Genomic DNA, 17,690 nt, shown 5'->3' with positions numbered 1-17,690 from the left:
AATAAGCCGTCGCCACTTTGCCCAAAGACTTGCATTTGCTATTCAAATAACAATTCATCGGCTGGTGATATTCCCATGGGATAAAAGTGGCTACATCAAGGACGGCGTTTCTTGGAAAAACAAGTCTCAATTTTGTCAGGTTTCTCGTTTTTAAGCCATCTCAATATGCAGTAGCCATCCTCGCTTATTTTAGTATATTATTACTTCTCCCGGCTTCAATTAAATTTTGACATTAGAAATAAAATAACGTAACAACATAAATACCTAAAGTCTATTTATGTTTACTGAAATTGCTAAAACTGCAGACATAACCCAAAGTAATATCATTTCTACCATTATTTAACGGCCAAAATTCCTCGTACACGATTGCAGTTGCTAGACATTTCAAAGGAAACGTTTATAAAGTACTGCGACAAAGAAATTGCACGACGTTTTGGCTAGTCGTGCTCGTCTCAGTGCAGAGTGAATTGAACAACTTAGAGACGTTTCTTTTGATCCGATATTTACCGTTGGTTTGAACAAAGGGGGGTAATTTTCCATGAAGAAGGATTTTAGATGTTAAAAACAACGTTAGGTCTTGATCTATGGAACAATATCATGACTTGGAAAGGTATCGTACTGGCAGTTAAGGATTTGCTTCGCTTCTTTCCCTTCGGCTTCAAGTTGTTGTGTTTTTTTTTTTTTTTTTTTTTTTTTTTTTTTTTTTTACCACAGAGGATTCTGATTGTCTGCTGTTGCTACTCATTCCATGAATACGTTAGTTGCTCGACGATATTGAGCTCTGCATTAGCGCTTAAAATGCTTCGTAAGAGCTAATAAGACACTGGCATGACTTGTATGTTCAATGTTTATCATGCATGACTACGGTGTTTTATTTAGAAACCAGGATACGTCTCTGTCCTAGTAGGTAGGTTGTTAAGGAAGCTTATGGCAAAACGAAAACTTTTTATGTACGTAAATACGGAGAAATTAAATAAAATCTTCATGAGCTCATTCATTCATTTATTCATTCGTTCAGTTTATTAAGCTGTAGCAATGTCTTCCTGTTTATGATATTTGTTTGTAACGCATTAATTAACATAATAGCTCCACTAGTCCATGGTCATTATAAATCATTGAGTGGAATCTCAATGTCTTAGTTCTGTGTCTTATTTCGAGCAATATTCTAGGTTTTTTAATTCATTGAAATGTAGCATTTCGAGTTTAGGTTTATATCTGTCTCGACAAAAGAGGATGTATTAACCTCAGTGATCATTGTTGAATAATCCCCTCGACTTCGTCTCGGCGATTATTCAACAATAATCACTTCGCCTTCGGCGAATAATTGTTAAGTATACCACTCGAAAGCGTTGCATAACTAGTATGTACTACACAAACAGTACGTAATAAGTTCGTGTCTTAGCCCTGTGTCTTATTTCGAGCAATATTATAGCTTTCTTCTTATTGGAATGTAGCATTTCTAGTTTTGGTAAAGATTTCTCTCTACAAAAGCGGATGTATCAACCTCGGTCGTAATGCATTTAGACTCTTGGTTTTAGGCCATCGTAATGTGATTAAAGATATAAAACAAACAGCGGTAATAAAAGTTAGGAAAAGTTGCATTTTAACCCTTAACATGCTAAGCCCGGAATATTCTGGGATTTGGAGGAATGGCCATTCTGCCACTTATGACGTCACCAATTTACACGGCAGCAGATTTTTGTGATTTGCATCTTATAGAGCTTGGATAGATCTTTTCACAGGACTGTCCATCTTCAATACTGACTGCATTCCGACAGAGCTAATCGAAAAAAACGTGATCAGTTTTTGGTGTAAAATTGGTGCTAAAACAGGCCAAAATACCCGCACTTGATCATGATCTCCTTTCCAGGGTTTTCCATTGATTCAGATCAAAACTTTTCAGGCCAGTATAACGGGTGCACAGAGTAAAAGATAGAGAGAATAAGAAAGCCGAGAAAAACGAAAAGGAAAGGAGCAAGGAAAAAAAATCGGAACGGTTCAGCAAAAAAAACAAACAAACAAAAAACGTCCAAATTTTGGCTTATGCGCATGCGCCAAAGTAACATATTGTACATTTTTACATGGAAATTACATCAGAATCTTCCTGCATTGTCAGAAAGTGCATTTTTAGCAAATTTAGAGCAATTTTGGACCGTAGAGCCAAGAAAATCGATTAACGGTTAAAAAACGCGTTTTTGGGAATAATTTCAGCATATTAAGGGTTAATACATTAATTATTTTAATGCTTTTTATGCTATTTTTTGTGTGTGTTAATTTAAGGTACAGAAACAGACCTAGCAAACTTCGACCGAGAAAAATGGTTAAATTTAAAAAGTTCATGGCTCTCCACTCCTGCAGCTTTTGCAGAATTTTAAGAACTTATTAATTCTGTTTTGCACCTATAATTTTTAAAATATAGCTAGGGGCCTGCATGATGGGATTAAATAGGAAATTGGATTTGAGTAAATCTTCGCTGGGAAAATGAGATTTAGGTCACTGGGACTGGGAAACATAAAAAATAAATTGGAAATTTTGGAAGCAACTGAAGGTAGTAATGATTACTTTAACAAACTTCATCAGAACGTTGGCTCCTCCTGGGTATTGCGAAATTTCTTGGATTTCATAAACATTTAAGGTGGCTCCATAGGGTTTCTTGACCGCGCGAAGAATGGGTACGAAAATGGGCGAGCTTGAAATGCTGGCAAATCAAAACAAACATGGCGGCTTCACGCGAGCGTGAAATTTTCGGCGAGAAAACGCGAGACTTGCTTCCTGCCAATAAAACAACACCCGTGCTTTCCTGTGTTGAGCAGATAAAAGAGTTTACAACACCCCAAAGAGGTGTTTACAACGTCCGCGGTGCTTCTGACTGCTTTTGTAAAGTTCGGACGATCGAAAGCAAAAGAGAAAATAGAGAATAGTCTCCATGATAGTGAGATAATTTGAGCAGAATTTCAGAGATTTTGCTACATAAAGTGTTAAGGTATGCCTCTAACTAACCTTTGTGTTAGCAAATATTCGTACAAAAACCGATAACAACGGGGAACGCTCGTCTGTACACACCAACTCGTATGGTTCGAAAGTTCACGCATGCTCAAATAGCGATCTTGGACAATTTCTATTCTGATGACGTAATTGTTATTCGGGCGAAAATAGAAATTTTCCCCTGGGATTTACTAGAGTTTCCTTCGATGAAATTCCTTAAAATTTGGCAGAGATGTGATACCTTTTTAACTGCCCTTTTTGCCGTTTTTTCTAAAAAAAATTGTAAGCCAGTTTTTTTGCTTAGTCAAAAAACACAAAATAACCAAAAACGAACAAACGACCTTGACAACTCCTACTTTTTTTGTTTTTAAAAGTTACTTCTTATCAGATTCAATCTGTTGGGAGAATTTCAAAAATTTTCACCGAAGAAAATTAAAGAAATTTAAGATCAAAGCCGTGAAAAAGCCAAAAATAGGACTTTTTGGGTAGATGTAGCTCAAAAGCAAAGGCCGTTATTTTAAAAAAGAATAATGCACAACAAATTTTAGTCTTTGTTTTTAATATTTCGGCAGCTTTTATTTAACTAGTTTATAAAATAACGCGAAAATGATCTCTTGATGGGAATAACTTGTGCGCGCGCCGTAATATCTCAAAACCCTATGGAGCCACCTTAAACTCGCTGGATCTTTTAAATGTCATTTTTTGAAAATAGTTCACAGTAAGGGTATTTTTGAGGAAATAAAAAAACAATTTGAATTTCCGGTCCTGTCGCGGGACTCTCCATATAAATTTAAAGACAGTCGCTATTAAACCCCGAACTGACTGCATCACACGACTACTAAGGGACCTTCCAGGGGATTTGGGTGCAAGGGCACATTGTCGTTTATTTCAAGGGAACGAGGGATATTGTTAAATTCTCACAAAGGAAACAAAAAAAAAACTTTACTACTTCTAACAGAAACTTTGCGCAATGAATTAAAAGGGCCTTCGCTACGTCATCTCTTGGACTATTAAGTGTTATACTCTGTAAGTTTCGAACAATTTTAAAAAGTCGCCGCCACGGTACCTCACCGATTTGGCTGAAATTTTGCATGTAATCATGATTTGGAGTCCTTAGTAAGAAATGGATGTTTTAAAGTTCTATAAATTTTTACTTTGGAAATTATGGAGACAGCCATTTTCGATCGGCTTCGAGAGCTAGCAAATATGGCGGATCGAAGGACTTCTTGTTACTCTATCTCCGAGCCTAACATAACATTTTAGCAAAAACCATTTGCACCACCTTAAAGAGCTATCTTTTTACTTTCGTTCTGTATCGAACATTTGCTGAAACGAAAAGTTTGGATTTTGAACGAGCAAGATGCTGTACGGTACTTCCAGAATGATTTTTCGATTCATAAATTTACAGTATATCGAAAGACCGATATCTCCCATGTTATGTCGATTGAAAACTTGGCATTCAACAGACATGAAGAGTTTTTATAGATGATTTAATACCAGAAATAAAAAAATGGGCAACTCTATTTGGAAAAGAGAAAACAATTTAACAAGTTGCTGTACTTTGCGGTATGATGCAACCATCAACATGAACGTCGTGGAACCATGTGGAGACAAAGCGTTGACATTTTCGTCTTCTTCGAAAAAAATGTAAGCAAATTCTGTTTTCAAACAACGATTTAGTACTCTAAATAAAGAGGAAAAATCGTTTGAATAATTTTGTAGAAGGCTCTCGATCACTGCTTTGATTTAACTGATATAAACAAAGAACGGCCTCGAAACAGTTCTGTATAAATATGCCCAAAGGAAGCCGCACACCTATTTTATTTTGCATTTCAAGCCGATTAAGGTGGCTCGTACCAGTTTTCAGGTTTTTGACTGTGCGACGTTTGGAAGAAAATGGCCAAAAAAATAATTAAAGATCGTAGCAAAATTTTTGTATAATTAAATTACCCATTGTGTTGTTGATCCAAAATACCAATAATTACGTCGTCAGTGGTTACCATGGCGACGGTAGGCAATGATTTTTTGGACCCTTTTTCAGCTTCCAGTGCTTATATCTTGAAAACTAACTCGATGACCCCCATTTTTTTTCTCGTGATAACTTTAAGCATATGAAAAAGAAACTGTATAATTATTTTAAAAAAATTCTACGAAGCGGATTTTTTGCAAATGCAAAAAGAGCAATTTGTAAGTAATTAAAAATTCCTTTCGTAGAATTTTTTTAGATTTTTTCTGGCGTTTCCTTTACGTAAAAGGAAAATATTAGGGCAATAAAAAATAGGGGTCATCGGGTTAGTTTTCTTGCTAAAGCCTTCGCGAACTCAATAATTCCCACGCGCGTTTCCGCGCACTTTAAAATTTCGATTTTAAAAGTTTGGTATTTACTCATGCTCAGTTCTGACTACCGCTGATCTTTGCGGGCACATACGCGCGCAACACGCGTGGACTTCCCCTCGCTTTGTCTGCGAAACTTTTCGGCTCAGTAGCCAGTTTCAGTTAGCGCCAGTTGTGCCTCTTAGGTCTTACTTTTTAGTATTTCTTTGTGTGAATAATCATGTGTTTGACAGCGAACTCAAATAGGCTGAAACGAAAAAAGTGGAATTGACTCACGATCTCCGACAAGATCGATCGTAGCACATGCGAATTTGCTTTTGTAACTCGAGCAGCGAGATCCGAAAACAATTTGACTGTCGAATATTAAGTTGACTTAAAATGTTCTTGTTGAAAAAACTTCAGTTGAACGCGGAATTTTTTCTTAAAATGAAGAAAAGCAACCTCGCACTCGGCCGCGGCCGCCATGTTTGTTTTCCTTTTCAAATCCCGCGCGTGACTCGTGGGCATGAAGCGTGACGCGCGCGCTAGTCACCAGACTTCGCACGCAAGAAAAACCGGTACGAGCCACCTTAAACTATTCATAAAGCGACAAAACAGCAAAATATTCTTAGAATACAAGTGCAGTTAAATATGGATCTGAATAACGTGAAAGATTATTATCTGCCCCAAATTAAATATGCAACATGAAGTTACATTATATCTTCGTCACGTAATACATTCGAACGTTGTTACTTTGCTAAAATAATTCAAAGCTGGACTTACCTTGTGTTTAACTAAGGCATTCCAATATCAACAGTTCTCCTCCAGTTATTTTAAGTTAAGTTGAAGCTTGGTATATTTCTGTGTTTTTGGACGGAATATCTCGAGCGACACTAAATAAATAAACTGCTCTTGAAATGAACAATTTTAGCAATGGCTAAGGGTGGAGGGGTGGGGGTCGAAATGCCCGCTGTCGAACAGTAGATAAGCTGTTCGGGCACAACGAACTCACCGAAAGAAAGAACCTTATCTTTTATCTTTGTTATAATGAAACTATATATTTTGCCAAGAATCGCGCATAGGTTTTATAATTCGAACACAACATCAATACAACAAACAAACAAGATTTGGGACACAATCAACATCCAGGGGCTTTTCCAGAAATTTTTATTAGAAGGGGGTGGGGGGGGGGGGGGGGTGTCCAAAATTTGATTCAGAAAACACTGTTGAAACTTTTTTGCTTCAAATAACTTCACCCCCGCATCTCCTCACCAGCCACCAGTAGCGGTTGCACAACCATGGTTTAAGGTGGCCCGCGGGTATTTATGAGGCTGACAGTTTCCTTTTTCAAGCGTGTTTTAAAACGGGAAAACGTGAAGCGATTGCTTAGATTTTTGAGAATCTAAAAGAATAATCCTTAAACTATATAAAATCATAAATTTTGTGGCGATCAAACGCGATTTGTTTAAGCTGTGAGCGATTTTCGGAAGCCTTCGTTTTTAATAAAATGCGATTATTTTTAAAATGCCACGGTGAATTTTTTTGTAATTACCTCAAAACGCTGCCAAACAGTTAAAGTTTACGCACAACAACTTACAGGAAAATCCACTCCGTAGATTTCTTGAACGAGCGACTTCTTTATTTTGCCTTTAAAAAATGTTGTGTTATGCGTCTGTCTTGACCGTCGCATAAATATGATACTTATAATAACCAATGACCAGCCAGTTTTGAGGCTGATGTCACCTTAATCTTATGTGTAAAAGTTAAAAAGATCGTATATGTACATCAAATGTTAGCAGTCAATAAAGATGGATGCTTTTCTGCCGAATATTTGAAAATATCAAACTAATGACGTAATTTCAAATTGCGAAAAATTTGTCGATTTGTTTTTCATTTTTTTAATGCTGCAGCTAGAACAGGATATTGCAAAGGTTTGTGCCAAATTTTAGCGTGTTCCTTTCATACGGTTTGAAGAATTTCGGTCGGAAAGTCAGGTACATTTGCTTTCCAATATCTAGTCGCTTCGTAAACCCCGCATTTTGAGTGAAATTATTCTGTTGTTGTTCGAAGAGAGGTGATACTTCCAAATACCGCACGATCTTCTGCCGTCAGGGAATACATTTTCGGGAACGGTAATTGTCATTTTAGTTCTACTATTTCAAGCCGTGTTGTTTCCAAACGGCAGAAGATCGTGCGGAATTTGAAAGTAACACCTCTCTTCGAAAACAACAGTATAGCTTTATTCGAAATGCGGCGTTTACTAAGCGACTAGAACTTGGAAAGCAAATGTACCTGTCTTTCCGACCGAAATTCTTCAAACCGTATGAAAGGAACACGCTGAAACTCGGCACAAACCTTTGCAATATCCTGTTCTAGCTGCAGCATTAAAAAAATGAAAAACAAATCGACAAATTTTTCGCAATTTGAAATTACGTCATTTGTTTGATATTTTCAAATATTCGGTAGAAAAATATCTATCTTTATTGACTGCTAACATTTGATGTATATACACGATCTTTTTAACTTTTACACACAAGATTAAGGTGACATCAGCCTCAAAACTGGCTGGTACTTGGTTATTATAAGTATCATGTTTATGCGACGGTCAAGACAGACGCATAACACAACAGTTATTGAAGGCAAAATAAAGAAGTCGCTCGTTCAAGAAATCTACGGAGTGGATTTTCCTGTAAGTTGTTGTGCGTAAACTTTAACTGTTGGGCAGCGTTTTGAGGTAAATACAAAAAAATTCACCGTGGCATTTTAAAAATAATCGCATTTTATTAAAAACGAAGGCTTCCGAAAATCGCTCACAGCTTAAACAAATCGCGTTTGATCGCCACAAAATTTATGATTTTATATAGTTTAAGGATTATTCTTTTAGATTCTCAAAAATCTAAGCAATCGCTTCACGTTTTCCCGTTTTAAAACGCGCTTGAAAAAGGGAGCTGTCAGCCTCATAAATACCCGCGGGCCACCTTAAAAAAGATGAAAACTATGAGCTACCACTAACAGTACTAATACTCGTGCGTGAGAGAAGTGTAGTTTGGGACTGGTCATAAAGTTCAGAGGGGGGGGGGGGGGGGGGGATGGGCTATGATTTTTTTTCTTTTTAAGTACTGATTTTCAGTGGCCCACCCCCGAATTATTTGACACAATTAGGGCGGCCCACCCCTGGAGTGGCAGAGACAAACCTAGTGGCCCACTCCCACCCCTCCCCCGCCAACCAAATCAGTAGTGTAGATAGGTACAAAGGGAACATTAGCTTACCACTTTAGTCAAAATCTCCAAAAAGTTATCGAGATCGAAAGTTTGAATCATGTCAGTATTAGAATCCTGAAATGCTATCTTAGACATTCTGGTAGAATTTTTGTACTGTTTTAGATGAACTTCTTACAGTTCAAAGGGATACTAATAGTTGGTGGTTTTGAGTTAATGATTTTTGTACAAAGCAAAGTCAGGAGCCCATGGCAAAGTAGAGGGGTCCGAGAGAATGCTCCCCCGGGAAAATTCAGATTTTTAGAAACTCAGAAATACTATTTTAGGCATTCTGGTAAAATATTTGTACCATTGTAGAAGTAGTCTCTGCAGTTTAAAGGGATAACCATAGTTGGTGGTTTTGAGTTAATGATGTTTGGTACATGGCAAATTAGGGGGTCTAGGGGAATGTTCTACGGAAAAATTTAGATTTTTAGCACCTCAGAAACGCTGTTTTAGGCATCCTGATAGAATGTTTGCACTTTTATAGATGCTGTTTTATGAATAATTTAACCATGACTCACCCCTAATGCAGTGCATTATTTTTCCTGACCCACCTTTTTTGACATGTTGAAAAATAGTGGCCCACCCCCAATCACGCCTCTCTGTACTTTATGACCGTTCCCTTATCACTGTCGATGCAAGAATTTCAGGCAAGTGTCATGTCTGTTGAGGGGGGCTTTCGGAAACCCGGACTTTCCCCCCTGGATCCGCCACTAACATCTTACGCTATCTATTGGGCGTATAAAAGTGCCCTAAGGTAAAACGATATGTAACACGAAGAACCGTTAATTATATTTAATAGGGATGAGACCTTTTGAACATTAAGCGCCCAATTCCAATACGCATCCTTATACTGATAAGCGCCCCTGTCCCTGCTGTCATGAGCGCCCTATTCTAAAAGGCATACCTTTTCCTATAAGCAACCTCAATGCTAAAAGTGCCCTATTCTGATATTATAGTATTATATGTTATTTTCATTAGGGGGTAGAGGTGAGGGGCACAACTCGTGGCCTCCTATCTTTTCAGTTATTACAGTTTTATGGCGAGGAAGGGATAGAGAAGCTAGAAGGATAGAACACGGGCGATCCAAGCAATCGTGATTGCCCCAATCGCCGCAGACGTTAGCGATCGTCTGTGTAATTTTCTCATATATAATCACCCCGATCGCAAGACAACTTTTTTAAGGTGACAGAAGCGATTGAAACGATCAGGGCGATTATATGGGAACCAGCCTTTATGAGAGTACAAAACACACAGCTTACCAATACGAATGTTCTCACCATCACCTGTCGTTTGTGTGCTTGTACAGTTTGAAGATCATTTCAGATTTCCCGTTTTTCGCCAACCAAAGAAACATTCTACGGTTAAAATAGTACAGCTCCGCCATTAAGTTAATTATAAGACCTCAAGTGGTGCCTGACGTGTTTTTATTGAAGAAATTCATACACTTTTTGTAAAAGGAATTTGTAAAACAAAACACTCTGATGACGCGACCAAAGCAAGAAAATGTCTCCAAGCCAATCAAAAGCCGCGAACGAGAAATGTTTCAATGCAATTGGTTACTAGTTCACACAAAAGAAATTCTAAAAATCATATATTCTCTTGTAAACTGATTTAAACAATAATAAAAAATATAATGAATAATTGAGGCACGTTGTACCCCCTCCTTGCCATAGTTCCAACAAGTCTAAACCATCGAATGGCCCGCTGGGCCTTTTTCTGTGCAGCAGGTATTCTCATAAGTTTACAAAAGGTGCCACATTCTAGAAAGTGTCTTTATCGCAACAAGCTTCTTTTACTTTTTAGCGCCGTTATATTTTATTTGGTTTTCATGCTGTCATGTGTCGTCATCAAAATTCTAAAACCCAGAAGTTTTTATCCTTCACTGGCTATTAGACTCCCTTAATATATATCTTGCTGACGGTGTTTAGCTCGATAGCATTCGCCGTCTTTAAGATAGTAAATTTCGAATTCAGTTTCAGAGTTTCACGCCGCCAGACGGCTGTCACGTTTTCTAAAAGAAAATGCCTTATCCTGCGATTTTTAACAATCTGATCAGTTGAGGTTTTGCGAGAAGTGTTTATGTAAATGTTTACTTATTCATGGGGGTGATTTGACCACCCTTTGTAGCAGAATTTAATTCCAAATGAAACATTTTGACGGATAACTCGAGAACGGAATAACGTACAGACCTGAACCTTGGACAAGTAGTTTATATAGTAGTTTTCTAAAACCTATAATATTCCTGATTTTTTTCCTCAAAAGTATTGGATTAATTTTTACGCGGCGTGACAGTGCCGTGACAGTGAAAACCACTTATAAGCGTTTCTAGTCCAATAAGCGCCCATATTCTAATAGGCATCCCAATTCTGATAAACGCCCCTGTTCCAATAAATGCTACTCTTTCAATGAAAACTACTATTCCAATAAGCTCCATTTTTATATGACTGAATCCTCGCGCGGGCAAGATGAAGTGAATCCTTTGTTCTGATTGGCTACGCTAGCATCCAAGATGGGCGTATCTTGCCCGCTTGAGATTTCCCGCGTCGGTCCCGCGAGAAGAATGTCTCTTTTTGGCCATGTAATAAATCCTTTATTGATCAGGCATTTTTTTGTCAAGATGGCTACATGGATATCGGCGTCGTCTCTTTTTGCGTTTTTATTGACCCCGACTTCGTCTCGGTCCATAAAAGAAAAATGCAAAACAGAACTTGGGCAATATCCAGTCAGCTTGACTTCACGCTCGGTCAATAACACTTCCGATGAACACACCTATTCCAGTTATCGCTTCCTATATTCCAAAAAGGTGCCCGCCCTTTTTTCTTCCGATGAGGGCGTTCCTATTCCAGTTCCAATAAGCACCCCCCCCCCCCCCTTTAACTAGTGCCTGTTTACAGCGCACCTGTTCCAATTAGTACTTATACTGTAATAAGCGACTCTATTCCAATAAGGTGAGATGAGCTCCCTCCCTCCCTTGTTCTAATGAAAGGGGAAAGTCGGAGTGAAAGCTGGCCCTTACTGTTTCCATTAGGGTAGGGAGCAAAAACTATTTGTCCCTTTATTTGCTAGCTGAGCCACCATTTGAACGTTATTTTCTAAAATGAACAGAATTATAAATATTTAAGAGTAATAATTAGTACATGTTCATCAATGAAGTGATCTATCGTTTTTATACAACTTCAGAAAAAATGTACAAGGTAGTGGAATTAACAACTTCGTACATGCTTCGCCAAATATTGTCAACTTTTAACTTCGTGCTTTTCTCATAAAATTCAACGCTAAAAAACGATCGTGAATATTAACTGCATTCAAACGTTCGAGCTCAAATTTTTAATTCCATGTAATATTTTATGAGATTACAAAAACTACTAGCATTTCGTTTGCACCGTGGGAAATTTCCAAAGTTTTCACAGACGTGATATAATTGAATTAACATTGCGGTTTGCTAAGGATGTCAGTTTCACAGAGCATTGATCGAAATCTTAAACTTAATTCGTTCCTTCTGTTGCTTTGTGATCTATAATCGAAATGCGGAAGCAAAGCGAGGTTTTAAGTGGTGCTTAGATTATCTGAGAGAGTGCTGATAGCTGTTGGAAAAGCCTAAAGGTGAGTCAAGCATTTAACTTATTGAATAACAACAGAAACTAGCAAAGTGTTTACTGCAAGTGACACTTCCAAAATGCTAATGGCGCCATAGGCCGGTATGATCCTAGGCCTATAAAAAACACGATTTTAATGTCCATCCTCATTTGTGTTTGTTTTGCGTAATTTTCTTTCGTTTGTTCGACGATTAAGCGCCTTTACTGGATATAAGGTAATGATCTTTATTCATTTCATCCGCAGAAGAGCGGCCATATTTCACTACTGACGTTCATAATGTATTTACTTTATTTCCATCAGTAAATCGAAGAAGTGATAATAACTCCTCTTTGAAATCATTCCAACGACGCAAACTGTCTTTATTCAGCTAGAAATCACTATTTTGAAGTAATATTTCTGACACTTTATCAATCATCGAAGATAATTCAAATGCTTCTCCTCATTATTACATATTATTGTTGGTGTTGGTGGTTTCACAATCGTCAAACCTTAGCAACTTGAAAATTTTTTTAATTGCGTGCTATTGAAGTTGCCAATTTTTTTATTTCTTATATCGAATAAGCCATAAATAAGCTACATTTAAGGAAAATGCTAAGTTCTCAATCGACATAACATGGGAGATATTGGTCTTTCGATAAACAGTAAATTCATAAGTCCAGTAAAGCAACCTAGAGGTACACTACAACATTTTGCTCGTTAAAAACCAAAACGTTTCATTTCGACAACATTTTCGGTACAGGACAAGAGTAAAAGAATGAATCTTTAAGACGGTACTAATAGTTTTTGTCGAAAGCTCATGGTACGCTTGTAGGTAAAGTGACAAGTAGTCCTTCGTTCCGCCATATTGGTTCGCCTTCGGGGCCGATCAAAACAGGCCATGTTTATAATTCCCAAAGTAATAATTTAGAGAACTTAAAAATATCCAATCCGTAGTTAAGACCCCAAACCAAGACTACATGCAAAATTTCAGCCAAATCGGTGAGGTACCGTGGCCGGACCAAGTTCGAATTTTCCAGAGTACTACACTTAAATACTTCGTCGTCAGGGCCGGTGAAAACAAATTGCAAGTGTCTAGGGTTTGAGCTCATCCGTATGTGCAGTGCTTTCCTGTATTACACCAAAATATTAGTCGGATACATGTGTATTCCCAACACCAATGTTTTATTTGTCGTACATTCTAATTGACCTCTGTTTCTTGACTCACATACTGAGATACTATTTAAATGTATCAGTCGATATCATTTTAAAATTACTAGTTAAGTTCCAATGTCACTGGACGAAGATATATCCCATGACTTTAATGCTTTTGTCTCCATTATCAGGACTGGCGGCGGCCGCGTTCCCACACGTATTGGAGCCATCAGGGGACCCTCCTGTTCCAAAGCCGATTCTTGACTCAGAGCTGCTGCAGTCGTTTTGATTGTTGCCAAGAAAACCGATTCTTGCTTTAGCACTGCCAATATTACCACTAAGTGCATTAAAACCTTCCTTGTTACAGTTAGTCTGCAGGGAGGCCTGTGAACCAATCAGCGTCTTCCACGTGTTACGACCCAGTGAAGTGGCGCGGTATTGCCCATCAGCGATCAGTGAGTAGAGAGAGTTGGCCTGCTTGTCGAGGACAACGAAGTTCATCTGATGGCCGATCTTCATGCCAAGACAAATCTTGGAAAAGGGTGTGTTCCAGTAGGTCGGTAACTTGGTCTCATGATGGTCAAACCCAGTCTTTCCTCCTGCAAGATTGAAGTCAATTTTGTTGCTCCAGAGTTGGGAATCGTAACGAAAGGTTGCCTATCGAGAATAAAAAACAACAATCGCGATATGTAATACAAACTGAGAATTGCACCACCCCAACAAAAGGCTTTTGTTCAATTGTTTGAGATCTTGAGATGATTTCATAGACACTACACAGCACCTTTAAAAAACTGTAGAACCTTATTTTACCTTAGTAAACATTTTGTGACAAAAATTGTTTTGGAGGACTTTATGCTTCTTAAGGCGACTGTGTCACGGCTAAGTTAAGTTTATTTTATTAAGTTTTGCCAAATATTAATTGGTTATGAAACATAATGTTTGCAGAGAAATTACTTCTATGGATCTAAAAGGACAAAATCAGTGCCTCATTACAACCAAATCTGTTTCCCGGACGTTATAATTTAAAGTTACAAGCAAACAAGATTAACTTTGGCTTTGCGGTCACACCAATGCAGTTAACTATAGTTAGTTCTGATTAGCTTTTGAATAATTTCAAATTTAAATTAGTTCATGGCAGCCCTTGTTGTTGATCTGTGTCTAGTTGTTCCTCTATTTTTTTCTATTTTTGCACAGTCTATCGGCGTTGAAGAAAATAAAATGAAGTAAGGATGCCAGAAGCCGAAGAATTCAAGCTTTATTTTTGCTAACATTGGTGATATGTTATTTCTTGGCATGATGTTTTTCTTTTTTTCCTTCACCTTACGCTTTGTTTTGCATATTTATGTTCATCTCGCACGTGCGAAAAGAATTGCGCATTCATGAACCCTAACTATAGTTAGTGTGTATTGATTTGGATCAGCGAGGCGTAAATTTTCTAACTATAGTTAAGGCGAACGGAGAAGCGGTCACATTACCTAAATAGCTAACTATAGTTAACGCCGCCTTAACTATAGTTAGCGGTCTAGATGTGACCGCAGCCAATATTTCATAAACCCATATTGCAATCCGTTTCAATCTTCGTCGCCTTTGGCCATCCGTACCTTATTTTGTATTTGTTGTGTTATTGAAATGTTCCTTCGCTGTTTTAAGAGGTTATTTTTATATTTTAACGAATTTGATAGTCATTTCCCATGCCCTCTCTCCTCCGCAGAGGTTCTCGATGGGGCGTTCGTTATATAAATCTGCTGGGCATGTTGAGTGCAGGCGCAAAAGACGAGTGATCCATTATTGCGCGGGAAACCTCTGCCAGAAGGTTGTAGTTTTTTCGAACATCCTTGTCGTTTTTTGGTACATTGATAAATTTCTGAGCCCTTGCCGACTTTGACAGCTTGAAATTCTGCAAAAATCAGCGCTAAATGTGTTACTACAGGTAGGGACTGTGTTTTCTCTGAAGAGTTTTCATATTTACCGAAAAAAAGCAAAAATCTTAATATCCGTAGGCCCACCTGAAATCTGTGCGTAGTCGTGTGGGAAGTTTGTTGTTCTATGGAGGTCAAGTGTCAAAGAATGGGGGAAGACTTTAAAGAGCTTGACTTCCCTCTCAAGGAGATATCTCTTGGTGGTAGATATACTTGTATTTCCTGATTTTGGTCTTGAATTCCTACATGTTGCATTTCGCTTTAAGCGTTTACCAGTTTATTGTCTCGTTTGATCGAGTAACACAATAACAAGCACAACAACAACCACAAGCATAATTTCGTACAGAAAAAAAATATGGGAGAGATGCGTGCATGGTTCCTACACAAACTTCGCTCTCGATCGCCCACCTGAGAATCTGTTTCTACACTCGTATCTAAATTTAACATTCTTCAAAACAAATTTACTTGTTCTGTTTTCTTTCCGGAAAGAATTAATCCGTTTTTAAGAGAAGTTTCCTAATCGAATCCTTTGCCTGTTGAATTTCTCGTTCGCCACACAACAAAACAGTCTAAATACATACAATCTATGTGCGGTCAACAAAATTTTTCACATTCTCACGCCGGCATCTGAATACATTCTTGTCGATTCTGCTTGTTGAACATCGCGCAACATCATAGCCGATTGTAGATATGACTTAGCAGCCATTTTGTTGACATACACGGCAAGTCACATATACTACCCCCGGTGAGGAACACTAATAAAAAGGTTACCTCCCACGGATGGCAGCCATATTGGGTGTGGTATCTGGTAGAGGCTCCCGCGGCCGCTCTGGCCGTTTTATTGCGCCTGCACTCACTACGTACAGCGGAGTCTCCCCAGCTAAAACGTCTCTAAGAAGCCTCTGCGGAGGAGAGAGTCCCATGCCTAAATTTAACTTATATACGTGGCACAGTCCCTTTATGTTACAGTCAAGGTAACAAGCACTAGTTTTGTTTATTCTCTGAAGGAGAACTAAAGGTTGCGATCGAATCTTTCTACCTCCAAAGAAAAACACAGCGCCAATACTCCGAAAGTTGTCACTTAAACATAACGCCACAAGAATACCTCATAATGTGTGACAATGTTTTAGATTACATAATTTTAGATTATAGAGTGTCATGTTTTACCTTAGCGCCGTCAATTTTCATGACCAGCGTCCATCCACCACCACCGCATGCTCCAAGGCCATGAATTGTCATGTGACAAAAAACAGGGACCTTCCCAGCGTTTATTTGAAGTAAGTAAGCTCTATTCCCCTGCGACCTGATAACAAAACATAAGAAGAAATAAATGAGAAGTAAACCACTCCTGTGTAATACTTTCTTCATATGACAACGACCAAACTACGGCGTTAAAAGGAGAGGATTGTTCATGAATTTAAAAACAATATTTTTTTGCCACAACTTGCTAAAATAAAGCATAGAAGATAAAAAGTCATTTTAAACTTTTTTCCTGGGTGCCTTTGATACTTATATGTTGCAACTTGACAACGTACTTATGATTCGCGTAAATGTCTTTACACGACGCGAAGGACGAACCTGCAAAAGATAAAATGCAATAAAGTTGAGCACGAACCAACACAAAGATTCTAAATCAAACAAGAGACACTTTTTTACACGACGCAAGACACGGTGCTTCGTTATGCGACGCAAAGGACGAGCCTGCCCAAGATAAAATTCAATAAAGTTAAGCGAGAAACAAAACAGAGAGATTAAATCAAACGAGAGGTACAATTCTATAAGCTTTTACACGACGGAAGACACGTCGCTTCGTTACACGACGCAAAGGACAAACTGTCCATGATAAAATGCAATAAAGTTTAGCAAGAAACAAAACAAAGAAAAACAAAAAAGTGACTCAATTTTATACCAGATTCAACGTTGGGTTTTCCACGAGATGTGCCATTGACTAAGCGAACAAGCTTCTGAAAGTTTTTCTCCAAAGTGGCTTCAAGAGATTTGATGGCTTTCTCAGTCTTGTCTGAATCTTTCACGTTGGTGATCTCAGTGTTGCCTGAATTTTCATTCACGTTGACGATAATTGTTTTGTCACTCTTTTTGGCAGGAGCCGGAGTCGACACGGATGCAGTGTTGTTGCCATCAGCAGTTACGATCCCAATTACACAGAATAGCTGCAGAATAAACCGAACCGAGTTCAGAAACGAGTGCATCTTGTTGAGTAATGTCTTAACGAATTGCTCACTATTGTAGACTTAACATTATAACAAAAATTTTAACGAGTCGTGATTTTATCTTTTTGTTTATTTGGTATTTATTTGTAGTGCATTAACAAAGCAAACACTCCGGCAAAGCTGAATTTGCCACTAAATCAATCCATCAAATAATCAAGCGATTAATACTTGAGTGGAATAACATATCTTCACGCGATGTTATGATTAATTTATATGTAGATACACGTCTCAGCATTATATATCTTCCTTA

The 17,690-nt window shown here is 38.1% G+C and overlaps 2 protein-coding genes across 2 annotated transcripts in view; both read right to left on the bottom strand.

The window, feature by feature from the left end:
• LOC144636548 (putative skeletal organic matrix protein 5) overlaps nt 1-17,690 on the bottom strand; it is a 62,559-nt gene that overhangs the window by 12,466 nt on the left and 32,403 nt on the right. The gene's annotated exons all lie outside the window — the stretch shown is intronic.
• On the bottom strand, nt 13,312-16,545 carry LOC144636515 (putative skeletal organic matrix protein 5). The gene is made up of 2 exons (XM_078495741.1): nt 16,377-16,545; nt 13,312-13,947 (listed from the first exon to the last, which is right to left on the bottom strand). Exons 1-2 carry the CDS (start codon nt 16,446-16,448, stop codon nt 13,429-13,431), a joined length of 591 nt encoding a protein of 196 aa, XP_078351867.1. The 5' UTR covers nt 16,449-16,545; the 3' UTR covers nt 13,312-13,428.

Source organism: Oculina patagonica, chromosome 13, assembly GCF_052425735.1.
Source record: "Oculina patagonica isolate OP01 chromosome 13, crgOcupat, whole genome shotgun sequence".
In the NCBI taxonomy this organism is placed as follows: domain Eukaryota; kingdom Metazoa; phylum Cnidaria; class Anthozoa; order Scleractinia; family Oculinidae; genus Oculina; species Oculina patagonica.
The sequence above is the reverse complement of the archived record's forward strand: the minus strand, read 5'-3'. Positions and strand labels throughout refer to the sequence as shown.